Genomic DNA, 27,820 nt, shown 5'->3' with positions numbered 1-27,820 from the left:
CATTTATATGTACATATGTGCATATACACTCACACAATCATGCACACATACTTGCATACTTCCTAAATCATACAGTTCATACACACCCATATTTGCATGCAATTTTTTTTTTTTAATTTTGCAGGTCCTGTAAGAAATCTCTGCAGAAAGAGAATGGGAATGTGGGGAGCAGGCAGCCTGGTGCAGTAGGGTAGAGGTGGTTGGAGGGATCAGGTGCAGTGCTTTGGGAATAACAAGTGCAGTGCTTCAGTGAATAAGAGGGCATTAAGGTGTGCCCTGGGCTGAGGAAGGAGAAAAGCTTGTATGATGTGTGTTGAACTTTTCCTCTCTCTCCCTCTGGGGCTCTGACCTACTAAAGAGGGGTTGTCACTGCAAGTCTATGTCCACAGTCACTGCATAAAGTACCTCTTTCTCACATCTCTGCCAATGCCTCTATCAGTCCCTCTCTTCCTCATTCCCTTTATTTCTCTCTCTGTCTCTTTTTGCCTCTCGACAAATCAAACTCAGATTACAATTCAAACTCGATTTAACATGACTAAAAATGCTCTGCATTGCCAAAGTAAAGTCAAACATTACAAAACAATTATAACCATAATGGCAAAAATGATTAAAATTTTTATTCATTTATCGCACTATAAATCTTCTTAGTCTATAGTGATCATATCTGAACAGCACCAGCTCGCTTTCGTAAGGTCAGACATATTCTTAAAGTCAGTCTGCACATTAGTGCTAATCCATGGTTCGTGGTCTATCTCCAAAGGTCCTACTTCAAGAAGCACCTGAACAACATTCATTTATATATTAGAGATAAAGTGTAGGAAAATAGTATTCGAGGATATATCACTAACCTTTCACAGGACTGTTTCACGGTCCATTTTCTAGTATAAGACAGGAAGGACACCCTTCCCATTTCTCCTCCCACTCGAGCGCATTGGAAAGTAGCCTATCACGCACGCTCGGCTCCCGTTCTTGTATTTTTGGTTATTGTTTTAATTAACTAGGGTTTTCCAACACTTACAAATAATATTCCACTCATCGTTTACAGTTTACTGAGATGCTGAACAGAAAACAGTACCACGGACACTTACGTTTTTAAACCCAGCACGTGGTGCTTACATGGGGGTCATTACAGGGTTCCCCCTTGCCCAGAAGGAGACCGCAGTTATATTTAGAAAATTGACATGTCATCACGGAATCACTTTTCCTTCGAATACTAGACATGGCAGAGACAGTTTACCAACAGGCAGTCGACGACACCAGCGCAAATCTATGTGCCGACAACTGCATTAAGCAAAGTCGTGTTTTATCTTTTATCATTTTTTAAAGATGCTGGCGTTTACAGACTCAGCAAAAGTACCCGTTTGACTTCGGAAGCTTTCGCCATTGTCGTGCGTAGGCTATACTTTTTCCTGCCCATGTGCAACCTGTTTACCAGTATAAATACTGCAGGGCGGACTCTTGCTCGCACTTCTATATCACAGGGGCAAGTTTTTGGTTTGCGCTCCCTACTGCCGCGCAGACCCAATAAGCACCTGAAGAATTCAGCACCCAGGCGACCGACCATTGCGACTGCCTCGTGCGCAGGGGACAGATCCTTCTTCACTTAATTACTTTTATTATTAATTTTTCTATTTGCACCGTTACTTCTACGCAAAGGACGATGGTACAGTAGCGCCGACTGTAAGGGGGCTGCGAATGCCTTGGTGAAAAGCTCTGATCATGCTTGCCCATAACGATCAGATGACAGTAACACGTGCTGTCATATCTTATTGGCTCTGTTCCAAAATTAATACCAGATTACACTTTGCCCCGACTGAAGTGACTTGTTAATAAGAAAAGCTGACAGAGGGTTTGTTTCTGCACTTTGAAATTAACAACATTTGTGTAAAAATGAGATCAAAGGGCATATTTTTATTGTTGGTGTTTAGCGCGTTAACTGCATATTACGTTTACTCACCTATTCCGGATGAGATTGAAGAGAGATGGAAGTTGATGATCACTGACTGCTTTTTCAGAAGTCTCAGCCATCTGGTAGGTCCACAGATATAATTAATATAATGTACTCTACGTTTTTAGCGGGAATGTTTGATGTTCATTGAATCGTACTTTATTTAAATGTTTCATTATCTGAAGGCTTTATCTGAGAAGTTAGACCCTCCGTGGTTTCAGAATTTATTTCGTTGTCTTTATGAATTTAAATTCAAATTGTGTATGGGTACAAAAACACCTCTGCATCTGCTGTTACTGGTCATTTTGTTACTGTACCTTATGATTCATTCTTTGAATTCAGGACACATTAGGTTTACATGTAGATTTAGTAAGTGTAAAACGCCGACTCGTAAAGAGACGGTTACAACAGATTATGTCAAATCATAATCCGCGTATTGTAGTCCTGCTCACCCGGTCTAATAATAGACGCTATTAAAGAAATCACCGCTTTATTTATGGAGTGGAGTAGCCCTGTTTAAGAATTCATTGTCTGTTTCCTGATACCAGTGTCAGTCTACGATCATTGTGCTGTTTTTGTTCGAAATGTGGCAGGACGTTATTTAAGAAAATAGCGACAGCACGTGGGATCATTGTGTTTTAAATCACTTTTTAACTACTGTAGCTGTAATATTGTTTGGTACTTCTTTACCTCCCAGACTCTCTTCTCATTTCTGCATAAAATTTGGACAACAGCTAAAACGTGTTCATATTGTCCGTGTCTAAAATGTACCGTTGATTGTTTAATGAACTTTTTCGTTTGTTCGTGACATACATTGCTTCGCGTGGACTGTAGGGCGTGATTCCCCTCCGGACTCATCTATTTGCTGAAATAAACTGCTAATTATTATCAGGCTATCATTAGACATCATTATTACAGTCGGTCCCGGGAGAGAGCGAGCAAGATAGAGATAGAGAGAGGGAGAGAAAGAGAGAGGTGGGGGATGTCAAGTTTATCCACATACAATGAGTGGAATTTCATCTTAAGCATGCCCTGAATGATCCTACTTAAAAAGGAAGTAAAAAGTGCCTTTAATCTGTAAGTGAGAAAACGTAATCGGACAGCATTGTCAGATGTCGCTGTGCGGATTGCTCAGATCATTTGAAACGAGCCTGAAGGCTATGGTGCCGGTCGCCCATGCTTTCGCCACATCAAGGCCACAAGAAGAACAGGTGATCTTTCCTGGTCCGTTGCTTTTAAATGGGTTAGCACTCCTTATAGTGAACGTAACGCCGCACCAGGGGCCAGCGCTGCCAACGGGAGAACGCTAATTAAGTGGATTAAGGAGAAAGTGGTGTCAGGATTTGAGATAAAGGCTCAGGGGATGTGAAGGTGGAGCACTGCTCAGATAGATCGCTGAGAGGGTGGATTTGAGCAATGCGAGGTTAGATGGATGGATGGATTGGTGCCAGTGTTTTGTTGGCCCTTGAGGTCAAACCTCAGCAAGTCCATTGAATAATTTATTTGGCAGATGCCCTTATCCAGGGTGACATAAATAGCTTATATGTGTGTGTGTGTGTGTGTGTGTGTGTGTGTGTGTGCATGTGATATATATTGGAGGCATATAGTGCAGCATTGGAGGAAGTTCTGCTGCTGAGCACCACTCTGTATGTTACACACTCCATCTGATTGTTATGCAGTTCCACTTACCCATGGTGCAGTGCAGTGTGGCCACCTCATGTGGATGCTGAGGTCTGCCACCCTCTGAAATTCCCCCATCCCTGTCCTCTTCATCTGAAGTGCTTCTAATGCTCTCCTCCTTTTCCACATCTTCACAATGAGCCCCTGGCACATTTTTTTTCATATATTTCATATACATTCTCTTATTCATATTTTCATATGTCTCCCACATCATCATTGTCACTCCCAACCGTAATGGCAGATTTTTTTCTTTCTTAAGTGGCTGGTTTATCATTTATTTTTAGTCTTTAGTGGAAATTTTTCTATTTCTATTTCAACATAGCAAAATTGGCAGTAAGTATTGTAAAACAGAGGATGTTTGTGTCCAGATTATTGACAGGCTGATATTTGAAGGCATTTTCAGCGTGATATTCATAACTGTGGTATCAAAAATAGTGCTTTAATGACTTTAGCATGTGTATTTATTATAGTAAAGAGTGATGTGCAATCAACTTGTGTGCTAGTTGTGAATTGCACCTGAGGTGTAGGTTAAAAAAAAATCATTGTTATTTTCCAGTTTTCTTTCATTCTGTTGGTTTTACCTGTGCTACCTAATCCGAAAGCAGAACACATTGTCTAATACCACACTCAGCCGATGTGGGGGTGAGAAAAATACTGTATGTAGAATTACCTCGATTTATCGCCGCATGTGACCAACAGTGGAGGGGTCAAATTACACCATAATCACTTGTTATTCTCTTGTAACAGGGGAAAGTCTCATGAAAAGTGTAACTGCTTCAGTGTTGCGTATGACCTTGATTAGAATGCATATGGACTGAACTGAGGGTGCACGAATGAATGACATCAAAAGCAATAACCGTGGCCTTTTGGAACTGAATGGCTGAATGGTGTCAATGATGTTACTTATTGACTTTCCATGCAGCAAGTTTCACCAAAAGAAACAATGGTTATAATATTATGTAATAGAATGTTTTCCTAGGACATTATGTGAATGGGAAAATTTGGATTTCTCCCAATCCCAGTCCAGACGGACGTACTCTCAAAAGCTGAACAACAATGTCGAATTTAAATATAAATGGGTCATAAACTGGGCATTTTGTGATGTTGATGAGGCAGAAAATCTTGTGTTAGCATGAAGGTCTCAATCTAACAGAATGTGCTTTTAACTGTTTTGAAGATGTGGGGTTTTCTGTTTTCATTTTTTCATGGTCTTTTGTAACCACTGCTACGTGTTTCTGTTTTCTTGCTCTCTCTCTCTTCCTCTCTGTTACTCTCCCTCTATGTCTCTCTCCAGGCAGACTTTAGTGAGTTGCTGGGGCTGAAGGACTACATGGGGGTGATGATGTTCATCACGATTGCGGAGGGCGTGGTTCCCGTGTCAGACGAGCGTGTGCGTGTGACAGAGGAGGTGTTTGATGGCGTTGGCGTGGTGGTGTATGAGCCGGGCCAGCAGGGTGGTGATGGGGAGCTGAGGAGGGCGGTTGTGTACCTGCACGGGGGAGGCTGGTGTTTGGGGAGCTCCAGTGAGTATTCTCCCCTGCAGCACATGTTGGGGAGTGACGAGTGTATGAAAGAGAGAAGGATAGGTATATTTGCTACATTTAATTTCAATTGTGGCTGTATATGTGAAAGAAAGATTGCTAGTTTCACTGTTTTCTTTTGATGGTGTGTGTGTGCGTGTGCGTGCATGGATATTGGGGATGGGGGGGTGGGGTTGGTGGGGTTGATCGGGCAGGCAGAGGGTACCCCTACCCTGAAAGCAGCTTAAGTGATTTTTTTGAAAAACATAGTGTTACTCTATTACGTTAAAGTTTAGAATCCTGTGACCTGTTGGCTGGGTGCATGTGAGTGCCTGCTTTAAAGTACTTTTAAGTACCTACCATAAAAATGACTAAGAAAGCTATCTATTTGGAACAAAACAGTGCTGTGTTTCTGGATAAAGGGACAGGGGATAGAGGGTTATTGCAGATTTGCTGATCAATTGTGTCAGTCTGACCCAGGCTGTCTACCTGTTCTACAAGTTCACCAAGTATGGTCTATGTTGATATGAAGACTACATTACAGTCTTCACTGCCCCCATATAAAAAGAAGGCCATGTCATCTATTTAACCATCAGACCTAAGGTGGTAACCCCTGGGATCTGAACTCCCGCTTGTTGACAAAACATTACTCATCTGTTGTTACATGTGTGTACATGTAACAAGGTCGTGCTGTACCGTCAAACTGCTTGAGACCCATAAAGATTGTCCTGATGACTTTATATGAGGATAGCATTCCAGAACTGTAGCAGAAGCACACTAGAACAGTGTTGTAATATCCCCAGAGCTCTTATCATCCTTATTGTCCTGTGTTCTATGTTTATTTTAGGTTGTGTACCTTTGTTTCAACATACATGACTGTTGACAAGACAATTTCCTTTTTGGACCAATGAAGTATTGTCTATCTATCTATTTGTACAGAGGAATGGTTTGCAATATTGTTGCTTTATTGGTAGTTTCTCTCATTTCCTCTGACTCTTTCGCTGTCTCTCTAAAGGAATGGGACCCTATGATCTTCTCGCCAGGCAATTGGTCAGCGAACTTAACGCCGTTGTTATATCTGTGGAGTAAGCATTTTCTATATCTTAATTCCTGTAATTTCTCCATATTTATTCGTTTATGTTATGTTGGCTACATATTTTTACTACTTGTTACTTCCCAATCTCCCTTACTCACGCTGCAGTGCTCTGTAGAAACAAAGGAGAAATGTTTTGATAATGTGGTACGAATGTCCTCACCAATTTGTCAGCTGCAAAATGACCACAGTGATAGCCTCCTGGACCACTGGGTTGCTTTTCGTCACAAAGCCTCTGTCCTTTGTCAGTGTGAGCTGATGGGCTGTGAGTCTTGCCCTCTTGTTCATGAACCCGCTCCCCGTCCAGCTTTGACACAATGAAAAAATCCCAGGGGCTGTAATTAGAATCAACTCCGGAAAAGGCTTCTGTGTGATTTGTCTCGGTGACGGGGGGGATCGATGATGCATAGAGTGGTTTTCACGCTCTCTCCGTCATGCCCAGTAATTAGTGGGTGGGCTAAGAGATGTATCCAAGTCAACGACATGCCTCCTTCATTGCCCACCCAAGCCCATTTCCCTCTCTGAATGAAGGACTTTCAGGATGTGGTCAGCTGTGATCTTCTCTCAAGGCTGACATTTGGAGTTGATGCTATCAGGAAGAAAGCTGGCAGCACACACACTGAACTCATAGTCCCACATTAAGTGCCACGTGTCTGTTATTCATTTCTGAATGTTAGTGTCTGAGGTATGTAATCTCAGCTATGCATTGCATGTGTGCTTTCGTGGATAAAATTAAATAGAACTGAATGCAATAATGAGTGTCACGCTGGTGGCTTTAAAAAATGGTTATTCTCTAAATCAGATCATAAAATCTACAGCTGTTTTTTTATTTTGCTCATGTGCTATGATCATCACTCCTTTGAAAGTTACACTCATCTGTTAATAAAATATGGTTGTCAGCACTATTTGTGATTTTGTTTAGAGAAGACCTGAGATATTATACGAGTGAAGTTGAAAAATTTGTAATTTATGGCTTGCAGCCAGTGGCTCAACCTATTGATTCACTGCTTTAATCTTTCAAAAACCTGAGATTACCTGAAGCTTTGACACTTTCTCACTCCCACAGGTACCGCTTGGCCCCAGAGCATCACTTTCCTGTCCCATTTGAAGATGTGTACCGTGTGATTAAGCACTTCCTTCAAAGGCAGGTTTTGGCTAAGTACTCCGTGGACCCAGGTCGCATCGCTGTGTCGGGGGACAGTGCTGGGGGCAATCTGGCGGCTGCTGTCACTCAACAGGTGCCAGCACACTTTAGCCTTGCTCCTTCCTACTCTATCCATTAAACCCTCTCTTTGTCTTCTTTACCCTTCCATCCTTTCCCTAACCCTCGTCCTTTTCACTTTTATTCTTTCTCTGTGCCATGTGTCTTTTGATTTATTTTTCTTTTTCCTTCATCGTGCCATCATTCAACATCTAATGCTTATGAATGTGGTTGTCACCATGCTGCTTGTTGCTGTAGCTGCAGCAGGACCCTGAGCAGCAGGTAGCCCTGAAGGCCCAGGCTCTGCTGTACCCCGTCCTGCAGGCGCTGGACCTCAACACCCCTTCCTACCAGCAGAACCAGGAAATGCCCATCCTGCCCAAGACTCTTATGGTGCGCTTCTGGAGCGAGTACTTCACCAGCGACAAGTCCCTGTTCCACGCCATGATGTCCAACTCTCACAACAGCCTGGAGTCTGTCGGCCTGCTGAAGTTCGTCAACTGGAGCGCGTTTCTGCCCGAGAGCTTCCGTAGCCCGTACAATTACAGTGCCCCCGCGGCAGAGAGTTTGGATCCATCCCGTACCATCGCGGCCATCATCGACCCTCGGGCCTCCCCGCTGCTGGTTCCGGACTCCATGCTGCACGCTCTGCCCAAGGCCTACGTCCTGACGTGCGAGTACGACGTGCTGCGAGACGATGGGCTGATGTACGTCACGCGCCTGCGGAGGGCAGGCGTCGACGTCACGCACGAACACTACAGCACTGGCTTCCACGGCGCGCTGATGTTCACCATGTGGCCGACCGACTTCCAGATTGGGCACAAGATGAAGGACAACTATATCCATTGGCTAAAGCAAAATTTATAGTCTACTGCCCATTCCTGTTACTCATGGCAACTTGCCAGGTCTGTAGGTGCACATTTTTGCTTTGTTTTTGACTTACTGATTTGTTTTCATTATTGTTGTTGGTATATATATATATTTCTGTGCTTTCATTTTTGAAAGAGACCTTTGGGTTTTTTCACGTTATGTTATTAAATCATTGTTTCATGTTGTTACAAATTCCTTAACGCAGTACCCAAAATATTTCTTATTTGTTTGCCGTTTTTAATTACAAATGAATGCTAGGAAAGATCCCACCATGTTGTTGAAGCCCTTTTTTCAGAACACCAGAAACTCAAAAAGGAAACAATGGATTTCCAAGCCAAGTGCTCTGCATTTCTTTGCTAGGATGTTGTTTGCTTCCTGGTGTTTACATCTTACAGAGGCTGACTTGATGGAAACATATGGTTCTGTCTTTGTTTATGAAATTATGATTTGCCTCTGTCTCAGAGAACATGATGGTGCTGGTAGATTGCAAACTACTTGAAGAGATTTGTTTTTCCCACAAGCAGAAGACATGTTCTGACTCTTCTTTAACTGAGTCTGATTCATCACGATTCGGGTAATTAGTTGTAGTTGTGAGATCCCGATAGTGATAAGGGAGTTATTGTTTGTTGTTCTGCTCATCTGTAGGTCAAATCTAGGGTTGTATTGTTGGCCTCTGGCCAGGCACAGCATGTGATATCATCATTCACTTCCCGCTGAGGTCCTCCATGAGACGAAGTGGGCAATTTATCATTCTTTGATTTCCACTGTCATAGCCAGTTTGAATTTGTCCTGTGCCCGTAGGCAACATCTGCTGTGGAGAGACTTCCAAATGAAGACACCAGGCGGGCGTGTGTCTTGCACAGCCTCTGCCTGTGGTGTTTACCCCACAGGAATGATCAGTTAAGGAATCACAAATAATACTCCTCTCCACACACAAACTGATTATCTTGTCATATACCTCTATGAAAGCTGAAAGCTGATGTTGGACTGTCACCACCGCTATGGAATCGGGCAGTTTTTAATATGGTAATACAGTGACCCGTTCCAGTGCAGTAGCGTTTCAGTGACAGTGTTGTAGCAATAGCTAAAGTTCTGACTGTTTTTGTTGTGCTGGTTTCAAAAATCTTTCATCCAAAGTCAGTTCCATCGCACTGAATCCAGCTGAAAAGGAATGCTGTTATTACCTTTCAACAGCCTGCTTCACCGAGAACGCCATGTCATCCAGCTCTAAGTGGCTGGATCCATCAAGCAGAGAGTTCATTTCATTCTGCACTACACTGGTTATGCTTGTTCTTGCATCCATACCTCCTTGTTGTTGTACATATTTTGATTTTATTATTTCTTTAAAAAATGTACTTTCATTTCTAAGGTTTTTCTGAGAATAAAGTTACCCTAAATTTCATGGTCTCCTTCCTTTTGGGTGAAATGCCATTGATAATTGGCTTTTTGGCTTGTCCAGGGGTCAAGAAGTGAACAAAAAGTAAAGCCAAGTAGGGTTTAGAACAGGTTTTATTTCTGATTAATTTTTGCTGTATTAAATTTGAATGGTGGAAAAAAAAACCCAGGCATCCACTTTCATATGTTGTTGGCTTCGAAGTTGTTTTGCTAAAATGAGATCCAGCAGAGATAAGGGAAGAACTGGTAATAGTCCAGAATTCTGAGTTTATTGTTTTCATCAAATTCGTTTAAGTGGTGCCTGATGACAGTGCAGTGTGCTGCAATCAAGGCAGCTGCAGACTTTGCCCCTCTCTGCGCAGGCATTGCTACAGCCACTGTTGGCTTCAAACATTCCAGTCCAACTTACAGGTGATTCACTGGGCATTTCCTGGAATATCAGTACCCAGTGGTGGTGTATTCTGTGGATGTGTACAGCCCAGGCCTGCAGGGGTGTGGCAAGGGTATTGCATGCAAACCCATCATTGGAATTGTGCACCTGGGTGTGGAATGGCCACTGTGCTGTGTGTCTGTGCATATTTGTGTGTATGTGTTCATGTGAGAATGTGAGTATGTGTTTGTGTTTTTGTGTGTCTGAAAGTGCATGTTTATGCGTGTGTTTGTGTCCATGTGTGCGAAGGTGTGTGTCTCTGTGTGAGTGTATGTGCATGTGCGGACGTATGTGTGTGTGTGTGTTTATGCCCATATGTGGAAGTGTGTATGTACATGTCTGTGTGTGCATGTGTGTGTGGTCAGTAGCATTAGGCGTCACGAGTGAGAATGAGTCTTGCGACAACTCCATTTGCAAAAGTGGGCGGTCTAAGCAGGACAAATTCAAGGTCACAAAGAGATCATACACACACATACACGAAGGCATTCTCAGTCAAACACATACACGCACATGTCCCCTCTCACATGGGAGAGATCATGATAATCCCCAGTCTTCATCTGAAAAATACAGTTTAAAGTCACCTCTTGTCTCGCTGGAATTTCTGAACATTTCGCCACACCAATCCACAACATGCTTAAAAAGCTTAGCTTTGGTTGTTTCTGTGCAAGATCAATGCATTATAGCAGGAAGGCTGTTGAGCATAAGAACAAATTGGTGCTGGAAATTCATTGTATTTCACTGGAAAGAACAATAGCATATAGATTGCCAACAGGAAAACTTCAACCTAATCATATCTGAAGTGTGCTTAGGTTCAGTTTTTCTGTATATTGTAATGCACTTTTGAACCCATTAACATAAAGCACAGGCTGTTGTACTTGGAATGACATTTGATACGAAGAAAAAAAGAATAGCAGTGAATAATGGTTTTCTAAGATTTAGTGCTCAACTTCATCTGAACACAGTGTGAGTGTACCATAGCTGTCAGTGAGCTCAAGTGGTCTGTGTTCTGTCTGTCTTTGTGTGTATATTTTGGTTCAGTGATATAAGACCCAGTTGCCACGTGCTCACAAAAGATACTTTTATGCTTCTAAAACTTCTTGACAGTTTCCTCATATGTTTAACTGCAGGACATTAAGGCAGAAGTTGAGAGAGTACAGTTGCTACAGAATCATTCAAAAGTGAGTATACTGTACATGTACAAACAACAAAACCCAAATGTCACCCGACAGCTTTCCATCTCACCCTTGTCCCAATTCTACTGCCAATTTTTTTCATTTTCATACTTGCAGATGGGACCAGTTTGTTAATTGCATAGGGAAGGAAAATTATCCTCCTGAATCTTTGTTTGGAACTTCAAAAATTGCAGTATTTACATTTAACTGTGGGTTAAGTACCTTGCCCAAGGGTACAGCAGCAGTGTCCCAGCGGGGATTGAACCAGCAACCTTTTGGTTACGTGGTCTGCTCCTTAACCACTATGCTACACTGCCACCCGTACAGTGGATGTAAGATGGTAGACATATGAAAGAGATGGTGAGGATTATCAGAAGGCCCTCGGAAAGGTTCCTAACACTTGGAAGCTTCTTAAAGGCAGCCTGAAGTTTACTGTTGGTAACTGGTCTAAGGTGCAAACTGAGAAGTTTAATAAATGTTCTCCCACAAATCCCCAAATCAGGCAATGGAATTCTAGGTGCATATGTGCCAGAATGTGTGTATGTGGGTTTGAATGAGGACGTACATTCTCTTCTGCATATTTGCCCCTGTATGCATGAAAAAGCCTGGTCAAATGAAACAAACTGACATGTTATTCCAAAATTCTTTCATTATTGTAGAAGGATAATCTGGGCTGTGTGCCAAGGATTAAAGCACGCTATTTAACAAAACGGGCAATATTTTGTAGACCTCTTCTTGATTCTCCATGTGTGCATGAGACAGAGCCCTTTGAGCTTTCACCCTTGACTGTTGTTGCCTAAACATCAGTTAAATGGTTACATCAGTTCTCTGGAATGGGTTAAATAATTTGATGCTCTTCATGTTTGAAGACTGAAACTGACAACCTGTGATGTTTGATCTTTGACACAGAAAGTAAACTCCACTGTCCTCTCTTGGTTCTGATTTCAATTTTATTTTTAATAAAACCTTGGACTGGGATTTAGAGATCACTGTTTTGGGGGTTTAGAAAAGAATTCATAAACAAGATGTCATATGTCAGGAATGTAATACAATTTGTTATAAAAAAGAAAAGAACAAAACCTTTTTTCACAGAAATATGTAGAGACTGAAAAGCACACAGCTAAAGATTATACTAACAGGTGCAAGATGTGCAGGCGCTTTTCTGGGCCAGCTGAAAAAGGCACCATCTATGACAGCTCAGCACACATAATACAATGGTTTCAAGCTCAAGGCTAGTGCTCCACGGTTTACTTTATTGAAAGAAAAACATGAAAAACTTTTCAGTGTTGAAGTGAATGACTTGTCCCCTTTTCCTTGGTTTCACTTTAAACAAAAGTGATCAGGGAAATGCATTCACCAACACTGTCCTGAAATTGTGCAGTTCACAGGAGGTCATTTGCAAGAATAGGACCCACATGGCAAAGACTGGTGTCCTTTAGAACTCAGTGCTACACTTCTGTCGTGTTCACCAGGAGGTGGTTAGTAACCAGTGGCGTGGATGGCCTTGGAGGGTTGGAGCAGGAAGGGCCTGATTTGCAGCTTCTGACCATAGTCCTCAGTGCTGGGATGAAACCATGGCCCACAAACACAAAGATGAGAGGGTCCAGACAGCTGTTGGCCGCAGCGAAGCAGAGGGTCACCACTACAGACTTTTGCAGGGTGGAAAGGAACTGGCAGGTCGCCCCAGGGCGGATCACATAATACAGGTGCAGCGTGCGCTGTACATGATAGGGCAGGAAGCACACGCAGAACACGGTCAGGACCAGGCAGATCAGCGCCGCGTCACGCCTGCGGTGGCCCCTTTGCATCCCCAGGATGTGGCGGATCATGAGGGCGTAGCAGGTCAGAACGGTGAGCAGTGGAACCACGAAGGCCAGGACCAGGGTGTAAATGTTGATCTGGTACAGCACACCCCAGGAGTCTGATGCCCGGGGTTCAAAGCACCCCTGCACTTTGATCTTGAACCCTGAGATGACCGCTATCTGGGTGATGTTTCCACCAACCACCAACACCCACACGGCCAGACACACCAGCCGCACCCACCAGCAGACGCGTCGGTTCTGGAGGTGGATGTGGCCCGCCAGGACCAGGTAGCGGCACACACTAAGGCCGGTGAGGAAGAGGATGCTGCAGTACATGCTGATGTAGAACAGGTAGGTGGAGACCCGACAGGCAAGCCCCAGCAGTGGCCCAGGCTCTGAAGCGGACACGGCCTGGGACACATTGTAGGCAATCCGGAGAGGCAGGCTGAGGATGAAGATGAGGTCGGAGATTGCCAGGTTGATAAGAAAGATAGTAGAAACTCTGTTCTTTTTAGAAAGGCAGACAAAGACGTAGAGAGCAGCCATGTTGCTCAGCAGCCCAAAGATGAAGACTAGACTGTAGACCACTGCATAGACTGTGAACTTGTACTCTTCAGAGGAGTTACAGCTGGGGCCCCCAGTCACGGACGAGTTGGAGACTGTGCTACTCCCATCCATACTGCCCGCTTATGCAGGTTTATTTTTATACAAAGTTATTGTATTTTTCAAAGAAAGGCAGATCACCAAGGTGAATTCCGAGTTTTGAATCTGTCAGTTACTCTTGTAGCTGAAAGGTGAATGTTTATATTATGGACAATAGAATCGGTCTACCTCCCTCTTTGATTGGAAGGCCCAACCCACTCTTCTGCCTGTGAAACAAGATCCAAGCTTCTGTATCCCACAAGCTGAAGTCTCAGGATGTGTTGAGTCAGGTCATTGAACCCTACACACGCCCACTGATCTGCAAGACACATGACAAAATTACTTCAGCACTTCCCATTGTTCACCAGCTTTGAGAGCATGTTGGGCTACTGATATTCACAGATGTTACCAAAGCTGGAAGCTAATCAAGGAAGGCTAACTACTCGACTGATTATCACAATGTGTATCAATACTGCCTATATTGTAGCGATAAAAATCATTATTAGCTGTGGTTCTGTTTTCAGGTTTTCTCTGAGGTCAACAATTTGCCATATACAATGATGATCCAATATGACATGCAGTGTAAACAACTGGGATTATGTGCTGCTTATCATTTCACATTTGCATCATAAACTTGAGCAAGTACATTTTTACTGAGGCTGATGAGACACAATTTTGCCTTAACAGTGCATGTCTGGAATTAATATTACAGAACCTACAGTCCTGTAGTCATATCAACATATTAGCATAGTAGCATGTCACCATGCTTAAGCTCCAGTATTGACCTCCATCTGAGATGAAATTGTGTTCTGTTGGGTTCTGACATGAGCATTGACCCAGTTAAATCATTATTGGTCCATATCCCTCTGACCTTGTTCATGATTCCTTGATCCTCTCCCACAATTTTGCCTCATTGGCCACAACTGAGAAATACAGAGGGAAGCAAGGTAACCAACCATGAATGCTTATAAAGAAATCACAAATTTATTTTCCGGTACCATCATTTTTGAAACTGTGCAGGCAGTACAATATGTTCAGCTTGTTTTATTGACAATATGGCAAAAAGCCAAATATAGTATATGCTTGTGAGTCCATACCACAGAGGCACAATACAAGGAGATGGCTAGGGCATTCTTTTGAACCAAGGCATGAACTAAGGTTATAATGCATCCCTCAACAGACTTGTTGAAACTCACTGTTGACTTTTTGTGTATGTCACACCTTAATACAGCTAGAGGTGTACAGTACCGTATTTAAGGGTGTAATACTTGTATCCACCCTTGGTCTAATCTTCAGTTCAGTGCTGTACCCCACATGTCTGCAGTCTGCTGCAACTGTCCAACTGTGTTTTTAATTTTCAGTAATTTAAAGTTTATTTTCAGTAAAGGGATAACAAGGCATCTGTTTTTCCAGTGAATAATGATTATGAAGTAATATTTGTTGGAAAAGACGCTGCTGTGCTTGATTATATATTTTGAGATATCATGGTTTCACTCTGTTTTGCCCCGTATTGTGACAGTGGGAAGAAACAACAAGGTCCTTAGTGGAAGTCTTTATTTTGCAAATTGGCTGAGATGTATTGTGTTTATAACCCTCTGCTTTGTTAAAACCTTCTGCAAGGAGAAACCCACAGCATTCCTCTGTTGTGGAGCCGAGCTCCCATTGTTTGCTGTGCTGCCCACCATGCTGGCTGGAACTGAATAAAAAAGAGAAACCAAACTTTGGGAACGGGTATTGCATATATTGGCAAGGTGCAGGGGCAAAGGGAGGACTGAACCAGAGGGACTAATATTCTGTTCCATGCATCTCTTGCTCTGCCTTCTATTATTCTTTATTAAAAATACCTGGAAAAAAAAATCAGACATATGTCATCAAAGGTGCAAAAGACCACCACATCCCTATTGGCCAGTTATGGTAATGACATCACAAAGCCTTTGTGACGCTGCCATCACACAATGAAATTATTATTCTTCATTTGTGGAATGGAGAACATTACATCCTTATCTGAGGCGGCTCCACGGAGGCTTCCAGAGATTACGTACTATATCCATTAATAATATTTTTTTTGCCAGCAGACACAGCATCCTGTAACTTTCCACCAATGGACTTGGTTAATACTTTGGGTGGGAGGTAGCACAAACCAGGCTGCAGTGTGGGCCAATAGGAGGAAAAGGAAAGTGACAGGGACACTGTGCCATAGAAGAGGCTGTCTCACAGATAAGACATTAAGCTGAGGTTCACTGGTTCACCTTAATCGCTGCAGTCAATAAAGACCTCAAGCATTCAAAACAAAGGTGAGGGAGTTGCCCAGTGTCCTTGCCAAATTCCCAATCAGGCTCTTTCAGTATGGCCATATAGCAATGTACAGCTGACTGGGCTAAATAATTCCCCTCCCCTGTCCACTGCACATCACACCGGTGGTTGAGTCACCCCCACTTCACTGCAATTGCATGTGAGATCCTTGAGAGGCACTATATGAATGCAATTTACCCTCCTCCTCCTCCTCCTCCTCATCATCGTCATCATCATCATCATCATCTACATCATCATCATCATCATCATCGTCTGTAGCAGCAGCAGCAACAGCGGCAGCATCATCATAATCATCATCATTATCATTGGCACTACAGGTGAATATTGAAGAAGTAGCCCAGGTGAACCTTGGGTCTAATATCTTTGATCAAAGGAAAAACAACAAAGACAAATTCCTTCACCACTACGCTTTGTTTATATATGACATGCATAAATCACAACGGTCAGATATTTTGGCTCTTTAATACAAAAGTCGATTGAATCCTGTTCAGATTTTTCCTATCTTAATGTGACGGACCATCTCATTGCACTAATTTTGGAGGGACATGGGATGAAATGGGGTGAGGTGGCCTGGACTGGGCTTAAGTTGAAATTCTTAAAGAGACCAGTGAGGTGACACATCTCAGTTTGAGCCTCTCAGGACCAACCAGAGGGGGGCAGTGTTGTGTGAACTCATCATCCTCACACATGTGCTGGCCTGAAGTTTCTTCATATTTTGTTGGAATCCAAACCAATAATCATTTTATTAAATGAAGCATAAGGCTTGATGAATGAACCTAAAAACTGTCACTAATGAATGAAAATTAAATGCATGTAATTGCCAGAACTAAAGATGTTAATACTTGTGCACACATACACACATGCAGGCAGGCATTCTTACACACCCAACCACAGCTGCGCGCACACAGATGTGTGAGGATAAGATGCTAAGAAGACAAACAGTAATCATTATCTCACTTGCTTCCTTGATCTTGTTAAACTTGATGTTTTTCTCACATTTAAATTCACAGAATAATCTGTAAATCTTTTTTTCCTCCTGTTGAAAGTTGATAGAAAACATTTATATATACGTTGCAAAACTGCACTGGAGAAATCACAGCACTGGAGGAACAAAATTTATGCTTTATATTTCACACACTGAGCAAAACTGAATTAAAGATTTGCAGTCGAGACTTTTGTAATAGGTAGAAAATGGTTTCAGCAGGTGCTTGCAAACACAAGTTTGTATTAAAAATACAAAACACACAAAGTTAAATCACACAAGTTGTGCAAGTACAGTTTTGGTCAAAACAAACAAAGTATTATTGGCTTATCAACAAGAAAAGCTGTTGTACTATTTTTGAGGTTCCTGTGGCTGCTGTTTTCTGTGCCATGTTGGAATGAAAGCAACCTCGATTGAAGCGTCTGTTCTGACCAGTTTCACCTCAAGACCTACTGTGATGTTCTGTGAATCAAACATGTGACCAGATGAAAAATGCATGAGTTTCTTAGAAAAAAAAACACACTTGTATAATCCCTCCATTCAGCGAATGAATGAACATAGGACAGTCTGATAGGAGCGATCATTGCATAAGGCCTCAGACACACATGCATTCCACATTTCTCACACCATGAGGTGCGTCCTGTCTAAAGAAAGCAAGAGAACCCAAAACCAGAAAATTCCAAGAATCAAAACAGTGTTTCGAAGGTCACATGAAACACAATACAATATTATTCTGCATGGAGTATTTTGCTTTCTACCAATGCTTTCCCACCCCCACATTATAGGTTATGTGCTTTTAAGCTTTCATCAGATAACAAATAAACGAGGTTCGTTCCTTGCAGTGTTAGTACTTGTGTACTACTAAAATTAAATAGAAATCGTTTTAGCTGTAGCATTACTACTACTTCTAAAATTACTACTACTAATGTATTATAGTAATAATACTAATCATCATTGCTAAGACAACATTGTTATGACAATCAGGAAGACCCAAAACCTTTCTCAATGCACAGGTAAGGCCTAAGACCCTTCTCAAAACAGACCTGAGACCATTTTGTTCCTTTTTTTCTCATTTGCATTCGGTTGTTTTGTAATCATTATGCATTTACGATCAACCCGCTTTTGCAGGTAAACAAGCTCACCTTGAGTAAACAAAAGAGTTATAAAAACTGATCAACCTTTACCTGATGTAGGTCAGCAATGTGAGGCAAGGTCACAGTTTTTCATGCTCAATTAATCTTTGTAGAGAAGCTTGTGGAGACCGGACAGATTCTGAACGGTAACTTTATGTTCAGATGGTGGCTTGTACAGTGCAATGATCAGGATGATGGAGGAAGATATGAAATCTGCTTCGTCTGTGCGCATGTGCTGTGCAGTTCACTGTGGCTACTTCTCCTTTTTTGTCCAATTTGGCATGACAGCATCAGCTCCTGAGAACACCCAGAGTGTATGCACACAGATGCTGCAAACACACCACCTCTGTAAACGTAATCAGAAGTTTATCTTTGTGGCAGACATCTTGTGGTCGTAAAAATTCAGCTTGCTCACACAAACGGTTGACAAAAAGCTCCTGGCAGTCTAGGCAAGGATATTATCTGGTACTTATCTCTGGCTGCAATCATCCAAAAACTTTCTCTGCAACACGCAGCAACTGTGCATGTCTTCTGTAAAGCTGCTCTCTAAGCGTCCCTCTCTCTCACTCACTCCCTCCTTTTCTCTCAGCTGCTTCTCCTCTCTTGTACACTCATTGATTTGCTCTTCCAACATCCAAAATCATTAAAATCCTTAAAAAATGCCTTGGTTAAATTACAAATAGGTAATCTGTTATAGAATAATAACAAGAATAGCTGTAAACATGGGGTAGACAAAATAATGGAAATACCAAACAATATAAGAATGCTTATTAACTAACAAGGAGTTGGGCGGCACTTTGCCTTCGGAACATCTTCAGGCCTTCTTAGAATGTTGTTATACAAGTTTTGACCTGTTTCTGCTGGGATATTGGTCAATTACTCAAGAAAGAAAGTAACCTACTCTCCATTCTTGTTACAGAATGTCCCATAAAGGTTCATTGATGTTGAGATCTAGTGATATGGGGTGGGGGGGGGGGGGGTTGGAATGTATTAGACTTCATCCTGGTGTTCATGAAACCACACCACTCTTGAATCTGTTTCGCAGTGTGCACGGAGGCATTATTGTCTTTGAATATGGAAACATCTTGAGGAATCTGCTCATTTAAAATTTCTTGGCCATAATTCTATCATGCAGGGTAATAATCAGACCCAATGATTTGGACGAGATGCCTGCCCATACCATAACAGATCCACCACCAGGTTTAACAGCTTGGAACAGGCTGAGGGTTTTCTTTGGGTTTCTTTAAAAATAAACTTGTCCATATGTAAGTAAAAGAGTAAAAAGGGACTCATCAGCCCATATTACTGTGATGAACTGTGAACAAACCGACTGAATGTGGGCGTGGTATGGGGGTACACTGAACAGTGGCGGGGGAGTAATCAGAGTAATGAGGCGCACCTGAGAGGTGGTCTTAAGTGTGGAGAGGTAAGGGAATGGAGGGTGTGCCGGGACAAGTGTGTTGCACTGGAAGGGTTTTTGGAGTCATTTTTAAGTTGGCCGCGGTTGTTAGAGCCGCTGCCGATGAAGATAGTTAGCTAGGGTGGGGACAGAAAATGTGAGTGTAGCTTAGGTGGTGGGGTTGGGATAGGAGCGCCACACTGCTAATTGATTACTCGCCCCGCCTAAGCTCGCCGTGGTACAAGCTTAGCGATCTCTCCCCCTGTTGATACACCTGACAAAGCTCCTGTTTGGAGGTGCAGTCTACAAACGCCACGGCCCGAGGGAGGGTCTGAACGTTCATAGGGGAGTTCCCTTTTTAACCATTCTTTAAATGTTTTGTATTGCCTTTGTTAGTGATTGTTATATAAGATTCCCCAGACTATTCTCTGTAGCTGGATATTATTGTCAGGGGCGCATCTAGCCGGGCGGTTATGCTGTGTGGGGTGGACTGCAATTTGAAGAAGTGCCTTATATACGCTGTGCCTATTTATTAAGTGTGGTAGCCTTCTTCTTAAGACACTGAGTGGGGTATCTTGTCCCTGTTAATTTGGTCCTGTACTCTGTATCTTGCAAACAGAGGGTCTGGCTTATGAACTATCAATAAAGTATATCTTTTAAATAATCCATGCAATCTGGTTCCAGGTGTATGTGTGTGCAACCTCTGGTTTGACTGAAAGTGGGGGCAGCTGAAATTTCAATCAGTGGTAGCCTCGCATGGGTTTATTATATTAATTTCTTCCACTGCTCAGAAGTCCGGGTTTTGTACTCATTACACCAGGTTATGCATTGATCTGCATTGGCCATAGGTACAAGTCCTTTCCGAATGGCAGCCCTTTTATAAATATCAACATTGTGAAGCTCACAATGCACAGTTTTTGTTGAGGCTTCTTCAGTAATGGAGGTGTTGATTCAGTTATGTGGTAATTTTTGCAGCCTTATTTGGTGTATTCTGTTATGATTTTTGACATGTTCCCCTTGACACACTAAATAATTTTTCCATTTCTGTGACTGATGCTCCTGCAACTCGTGCACAAACTATTTCACCTCTTTCAAAATCTGTCAGGTTTGTTTATTCAAGTGTGGATTTTAAAATGCCTTTGACAGCAGAAACATATTGGTAATTCATATTAAACATGAATATGCAATATGTGTAGACTCATTTTTAATTGTGTTTTAGCTACTTCAAAATATGACTCCTTTTTCATTTCTTTTTTCCATAATTTTTTCTAACCCCTGAATGTCTGAAAAAGTGAAACCTGAAATATAAAGAATCAAACTTACCAGCTTATAAAGTGTATATTACAATGTAAATTAAGTATTGTCCCATCAATTCTGCAAAGTGAGTGTATACATAGGTAGATTGCAGTTACCATGTGCAATAACATAAATTATATGTATTGTATCCAACTGACAACAATTGATTTTCATATATTATACATGTCATATTTCAAAATATACTGCATATTTTTTATTCATTATTTTTTTATTTGCAACATATTTCAACTTTTGTTAAAAAGTGTACAATACTGATATTTAGGATTTCTTTAGAAATATATACACTTCTGCATAAAAAACAGCAACTAGAGTATGTTTCAGAACTATATTATAATTTGTTTTATGGAAAAAAATAAGTGTTGCATATATTATATATCCTTATGTATGTATATTGAATTAAGGCACTAGCAGCAACAGCAACAGCAACAACAAAAATTAGCTTTGTGCAGGCTGTGACAGACATTGTTCATTTTTCAGATGTATGGAGGACACCCGAATTCAACCTTTTTTATTGACCTTTCATTTTTGTATTGACACGTTCAAAATATCTCCAACAGTGCAGTGTGTCCCCATGGGTTTATTTGGATTTGTCTAGTGTTCAGTAAGAAAATGAAAATAAAGACTGCAAAGCAAATTATGTACTTTATGTGTGTGTGTTAGCCTGGAATCAAAGTTAGATTTGTATTATATATTCCATAAAAGATGACCAGACACTAAAAAAATGGCAATTGCAGTCAGTGACAGTGGTTGCTGGTATGCTACAAATTGATTTTTATTACTTGATTGCACCTAATGTAATGTTACTGTTACCTTGCGCTTCAACTGAAATGATTTTAGCTCTCAAGAATGGTTAACAAGTTAAACTTATCTCTGTGATCAATGTTGTAATCAATACTGGTTCATTTAACTTAGTTAATCTGTTATAATCAAATGTTCACGGTAATGAAGAACAGTTACAATGTTTCAACATAAGGCATGATCTACTTAAACACAATCAAAAACACGTTCAAGTCATTTACCAGTTTAAAGGTGCCTTCCCTATTCCTTGCAGGCCGCTGCTGAATCATTTGCATGGAGGGCACACTTGCTCTTCTGAAGGAAACTGCACTGAACTTTCATTTGCTTATCATGTCATCCAAAATACTTCCTACAGTAGTGAAGTGCCCATGACTGCAAACCCCCCAATGGCTTTATATGGAAGAGAAGGGAGAGTGAATCAGCCTAGTATAAACAGTTTGTGGAAGAGCAGGTTAAGATTCAAAGATTCAAAATAACAGAGTCACAGGGGAAATGCAGCATAGGACTATAGTAAATGGGAGAGGGTAAATGGGACAAAGCACATTTTGAAGTAAAACTTACCATGCCATACCATTTTCTCTCACACCAGGTGACTCAGTGCAATTTTCTCAAGACTCAACTGACATTCAGGTCACTCCACATGGAGTTAATGTCTATCAGAACCATAGCTGACCTCAACCTGTGGTCTATATTGATGGAAGTCTTCTGGAGGAGTGCATAGTACCAAATATGACAATGAAAAGCACATGCAAAACCTCATGTATGATTTTCTCTCTAACTAAAATAATAAATAGAATAAAACTGGTCTTTTATGTGAGAGAAACAGTATGTAATCAAACAATCTCTCAAATGAAGAGATGTTTTAAGGAATACTCGGGAGGCTATACATCCTGGTTTTAGAATATTTTTCAATTACAAACATATCAAAGTGTTGCTTTTGTAACAAAATATTTTTCCATGTATTTACATAATGCATAACAAAAATAACCTTTATTAGAAATTTGTCTGAGGTGCAGACGACACCCCTTTGCCGCTTCAAAAGACAATGGATAAAAAAAAAAAAAAAATTTGATGTAATGACAGAAAAAATACAACAAACAATAAAACATGAAATTGGATCTTGCACACAATGGTGGGTGGTGGAGCATTTTTCAACTCCATCAAATTCATTTTTGAAACAACTGTACAGGAAAAATGAAATTTGGTTTCACACAGAAGAGTGGGACGAAGGTTGGTTGAGCACACATCCCCAATCCCACATATTCTACAGTGTGTACCAAATCTGATATTAATGAAAGGGAAACTTACTGTCACTGAAGTTAACCAGCATGACATAAAGGACATGAAGAGGACTATGTAAACCACATAAATGGCTTGCACAGTTGGGTTGTTTGAATATTCGTTCTTAGAAGTTATAAAATATTTGAATATATTGAAATGCACATCACGACAGCCCTTTAGGGTTTACCAGAATCAGCTTAGCCACAGCTAACATTTGAGTTTACACCTAATCATTTAGCAGATGTTCTTATTCAGAGCAGCGTAACCAGTAAGAGTACAAAGTACATCTAATAAACCTGCTGGAGCAACAGACCATATTGCCACTGCAATTTGCCCTACCCGTTATTCTGACGACAGCGGAAGTGGATTGTTTGATCACTGTGTGGGAGAGGAGACAGAAGACAGATACAACGTTATTATTGTATGCTGCATTTCATGCGCTCAGCATCGGAAGGGCCAATGTCACATTCCCTTTATTACCGCACCAGCTGATATCTAATGGTCATTGTGGATGAGATTGCATAATGCATGTATATGCAAAGTAGTAAAGTAATGCTTCCCCTCATAACCGTCGCCTGTACGTGTCTAAAAAGGCATCCTCCCTCTCCACTTCTCCTATTTTGACTTGGCAGAGCTTCACAACACTACTGGCATAATGGTAAGGTAGAAGCATTTCTGAAGAAAAAAATGCAAGCAATTTGATTAAATGGAATTGTCTATGATGATTTTGTAATTACGTGTCTCTCATATGCAATATTGATCATTCAATAAGATATTGTAGAAGCAATGTATAAAGACTTAAATAAGATATATTTATTTAGGGGAAAAAAACTGCGTTCTTGGCCTGGTTCTCCATAGAAATGCCTCTGCTTTGGTCTTCAAGCAGCATCTGCCAGACCATAGCTCACACTAAACATGCCTTTTAACAGTGTGGGAACAGTATTCCCAGTCTTTAACCTGGGGGAATAGTTTTGCGTGGTGGTTGGTTCGTCTGTGGTTCATCTAGTCACAATACCAGTGTTGGTTTGTCTTATTTGATGAGAGGCAAAAAGTGAAGGCATCTTGTTTTAATATCTTGTCTCACAGGCTTCTAACTGCACAGAGTTGGCCCGCCAGCTTGAGATGTACTATCTGCCGACCATGTACACCCTGGAATTCTGCCTGGGTTTCGTGGGCAACCTAGTGGTCATCCTGGGCTACATTTTCTGTCTGAAGGAATGGAAGAGCTTCAATGTGTACCTGTTCAACTTGTCTGTGTCTGACCTGATCTTCCTATGCACACTCCCCCGCCTGGTCCACAACTACGCCCAGGGTAACTGGAAGGAGAACTCATCCTATTACTGCATCAGCAACAGGTACATCCTCCATGTCAACCTGTACTCCAGCATCCTCTTTATGGTATGGGTCAGTGTGGACCGGTACTTGCTTCTGAAGAACCCCATGCGCCTTCACATCCTGCAGAGACTAAGGTCAGCCATCGTGGTGGCTATCTTTACCTGGGTCATTGTCAATGTCCAGATCGCCCCACTCATGTTTTTTATCATCAAGGACCTGAAGAGGAACCACTGGAGCACATGTCATGATTTTGGCAGTCTTTCAGGGATCCACGGCATGCTAAGCTATAGCCTGGCCCTCACATTGACCGGCTACTTGCTGCCATTGCTGGGCCTCTGCCTGTCATCCTACAAGATCACTGTCTTCCTGAAGGCCCAAGAGCGTGTGTTCGACAACCAAGCTGCCTCCTACCGCAGGCCTCTCCGGCTGGTAGCAGCATTGGCCGCCATGTTCTTCATGCTGTACTCGCCGTACCACGTGATGAGGAATGTGCGGCTCGCCTCCCTGCTGAATCAGTTTGGATTACCACAGTGTACCAAGGATTACATTGAGGGCATCTACATCATCACACGTCCCATAGCCTTTTCCCACAGTGTCATGAATCCCATCTTCTACTTCTTCATGGGGGACCACTTCAGAGAGCTGCTGCTGGACAAACTGAAGAAACTCATGGCTGGAAAATCATCCCACCATCAGGGTAACTAAAAATGAGATCTACTCATGCTAAGAGCGAGAAGGTATCTTGTGTCATTAGTTTGGGCATTTGGGGGAATCCTGTATTTTTTCCATGAAACTGTTCCCCCCCCCCCCCCCCCAATATTTCTGAATGTGGATGCAATTATACATAAACATATTTGTAAAAATGATGAAAAATTAATTCTTATTTGCATGCTTCACACCATCGGTACACACAACTCCTATGACTAGCAATTAATTGTACAGATGAGCCTGGCCATTTGTCTTTTCGTACAAATTTATTTGATATATTACATGTGTTTATTGCATGTGAGTGAACTAACCAGGATTTTGAGTGTCTGGGATCAATGTTTTTGTTCCTGACTACCAAACTGTGATATTCTAAAGCTCAGTTGACTTCTGCATTTTAAATGCAATTGAGAGATGGCATGTGTGTTGTGTTGTGCCTTGTCACACAGATGCTGTAAACATATGGTTTACTGCTTGTGGGATAGCTGCTGTTGCTTGCTTTGTTTACAATATGCTGAGCTCATTTTTCTGCTGCAATACTTGCACAGCCACAAGTACTGAAGAGAACACTTTAGATTCAACCTATATTTGCCTGTATATTGCCTATTAATATTGGCCTGATATGAGGCCAATATTGAATCTCCTTCTGCACAACCATTCCATTCTGCCAAATTACAGAGTGGTTTTCCCATTTCAAATGGAATTTGTTAAGGAAGTTGGAAGTTAACTAGCTAATACTTTGTACAATCTTGATATAATGTAAACATATTAATCACATGTTTGTCACATTTTTACAATTTATGAAGTGTGTTGTTTTCTTTTTTTATGGGAACAACCCAAACCAGCCCATATGTATATGAGCTTATTATCAGCACAGTACAGTGTTGTCGATTTCCCCAGTTGTAGGAAAACCTCACACAACCTGCCCCAAAAGGTAATGATGTCATCATCTTTGCATGTCCATAGTTCTGTTGACCTGTCAACATTAAAATATATCAATAAATTGATGTATGTATATTGACAAATATAAAGAGATAAAGAGAGATAAATACATGCTGTGTGTAGTAAGCAAGTAAACAAATACATGTATAAATAAATTAATAAACAAATGTTGACATAAATGTGGAGATAAATGTAAAAGTAATTTATTTATTGTGAAGCTGCATTTATTTACTTTTCCCTCACTTATTTTTTCTGTGCATCTGAACACTCTTTATTATGATTCTAGAGACAAGCGGCATCGGAAAATTAGAGGGAGTGACAACTGATATAGTTTTTGTCATTTACTGGTTAGGATTAGTGGTTATTTTGAAACATTGATTTAGTTGTTTGTATGTTGACATTTTATGATGTTAGAAGCAAAGATATATGTTAATTTTGAACTTTTGTCTAAGCAGAGGTGTCTTAATGCAATAAAGTGTTTGCCTAGAAATTTTCTCATTGTTTGTAATGACTACATTGTCCGTTTCTGTTGATTTATAAGATTAATAGGTGGCATGACATTGGTACATAATGCAGACCAACATCACTGGCTTCTTGCTCATTTGCTCTAAATAGTGGCCTTTCCTTGGAATTCATAATCTGCAATTTAGGGTGGACAGTTCAACAAACTGATTCTCACTTTCATCCAAATGCATGTGGCCTAGATAAAAAAAACAGATGTGAAGAAACCAACCTTCTTGTTGCTCCAAAAACTGAAAGGAAAGATAATAAATTCTGTAAACAGAAAAGAAGGTTCTCAGAAGAGATTTCACAATGCAACGTCTGATTTCACATATTGATACGTCCAGCTAAATTGTCAAGTCATTGCCATGTCCTTGCACAACTAAATATCTCCTCCTACTGTATGTAGTGTGATGCTATATTCACTGTTTCTGACACACCTATACTCCAAAGATGAGGTTTTAACATAGAAACACACAGTGGCATCAGAACCCCAAAGTAATAGGAACAAAGATGTGATATGAGAAAAAAATGTATGTATTGGATAACACTGATGTTGCGCTGAGTTCCACGTCTCTGGTCTTTCAACACAGTACTACAGAACAAGCATTTCTGAGGAAGAGGGGGTGGGAAGTGGCTGGCAACCTGCTGGCTCTGTTTCAAAGAGCTGTGACACAGTTTCACCCAAGTGCTATGTAAAAACTTCAATCCTAACTAATACTTGTTAGACATAAGGTGTGAATTGCAATGAAAGATGCAGAATAATAAATAAACAGGGAGAGTATACAGGAAAAAGACTGTCACTTTGGCATTGCTTCGGTGTTCTTACTGTACCTGTGTAGTCCTTTGGGGACAAGACGCAGATCCTTGTCCTTCGCAGTGTGCCTCATTAAGCTGCAGACACAAAGCAGATGAGTTTTGTTTAATCAGGTGATAACTGAAACAGATTCTAAGGTGGTGCACAACTGGGTTTCAGAAATGCTCTTCTATGATTACCAACAAGATGAAGTCTACCCCCAGTTCTGTCCGGGTATACCTCATTCTGTCATTTATAGTGAAAGTTACCACGTGCTACGGCAGTTCAGTAATACTTCGGTAACTTTCTCAGCCCTTTTTTAAATCTGCTTGTGCTCGATTTGTATCTACCTCCAACAGATGCATTGTTTTCTGTGCATTTGTATAAAATTCTGTGGCAGTCTGTAAAGTGAGCTTGATGGGCAATTACATAAAGCCATGGAGCAGTTGCGTAGGAGAGACACAGTCTGGAGCTGATCCACAGAGCAAATATAATTTTGGGGGAAAAAAAATCCACCATTATTACATAATAACCAAAAGTTGAGTAATTTTCAAATTTAGTCATG

At 41.3% G+C, this 27,820-nt stretch overlaps 3 protein-coding genes across 4 annotated transcripts; 2 read left to right on the top strand and 1 right to left on the bottom strand.

Moving 5' to 3' along the window:
• The first annotated feature begins 1,591 nt into the window (after positions 1-1,591).
• LOC118783374 (arylacetamide deacetylase-like) lies at positions 1,592-8,399 on the top strand. 2 transcript variants are annotated; one of them, XM_036537213.1, is made up of 5 exons: positions 1,592-2,031; positions 4,923-5,151; positions 6,164-6,233; positions 7,308-7,479; positions 7,701-8,399. In XM_036537213.1, exons 1-5 carry the CDS (start codon positions 1,891-1,893, stop codon positions 8,307-8,309), a joined length of 1,221 nt encoding a protein of 406 aa, XP_036393106.1. In that variant the 5' UTR covers positions 1,592-1,890; the 3' UTR covers positions 8,310-8,399. The 2 variants fall into 2 exon arrangements, with proteins under 2 accessions (XP_036393106.1, XP_036393107.1); XM_036537214.1 differs by having other exon boundaries at positions 2,011-2,031; positions 4,927-5,151.
• Positions 8,400-12,757: 4,358 nt separating this feature from the next.
• On the bottom strand, positions 12,758-13,789 carry LOC118783662 (lysophosphatidic acid receptor 6-like). The gene has a single exon (XM_036537614.1). It carries the CDS (start codon positions 13,787-13,789, stop codon positions 12,758-12,760), a length of 1,032 nt encoding a protein of 343 aa, XP_036393507.1.
• A 10,102-nt stretch (positions 13,790-23,891) lies between these two features.
• On the top strand, positions 23,892-25,016 carry LOC118783661 (succinate receptor 1-like). The gene is made up of 2 exons (XM_036537613.1): positions 23,892-23,906; positions 24,063-25,016. The coding sequence occupies exons 1-2, from the start codon at positions 23,892-23,894 to the stop codon at positions 25,014-25,016; spliced, it is 969 nt and encodes a 322-aa protein (XP_036393506.1).
• Positions 25,017-27,820: the final 2,804 nt, after the last annotated feature.

Source organism: Megalops cyprinoides, chromosome 9 (genome assembly GCF_013368585.1).
Source record: "Megalops cyprinoides isolate fMegCyp1 chromosome 9, fMegCyp1.pri, whole genome shotgun sequence".
Taxonomy (NCBI): Eukaryota; Metazoa; Chordata; class Actinopteri; order Elopiformes; family Megalopidae; genus Megalops; species Megalops cyprinoides.
The sequence above is the reverse complement of the archived record's forward strand: the minus strand, read 5'-3'. Positions and strand labels throughout refer to the sequence as shown.

Excerpts from the sequence above, each read along its gene's own strand:
- LOC118783374 (XM_036537213.1), top strand. The coding sequence starts at position 1,891 with ATGAGATCAAAGGGCATATTTTTATTGTTGGTGTTTAGCGCGTTAACT. Across the intron at positions 2,032-4,922 it reads TCAGAAGTCTCAGCCATCTG|GCAGACTTTAGTGAGTTGCT; the intron begins GTAGGTCCACAG and ends GTCTCTCTCCAG. Across the intron at positions 5,152-6,163 it reads CTGGTGTTTGGGGAGCTCCA|GAATGGGACCCTATGATCTT; the intron begins GTGAGTATTCTC and ends GTCTCTCTAAAG.
- LOC118783662 (XM_036537614.1), bottom strand. The coding sequence starts at position 13,789 with ATGGATGGGAGTAGCACAGTCTCCAACTCGTCCGTGACTGGGGGCCCC.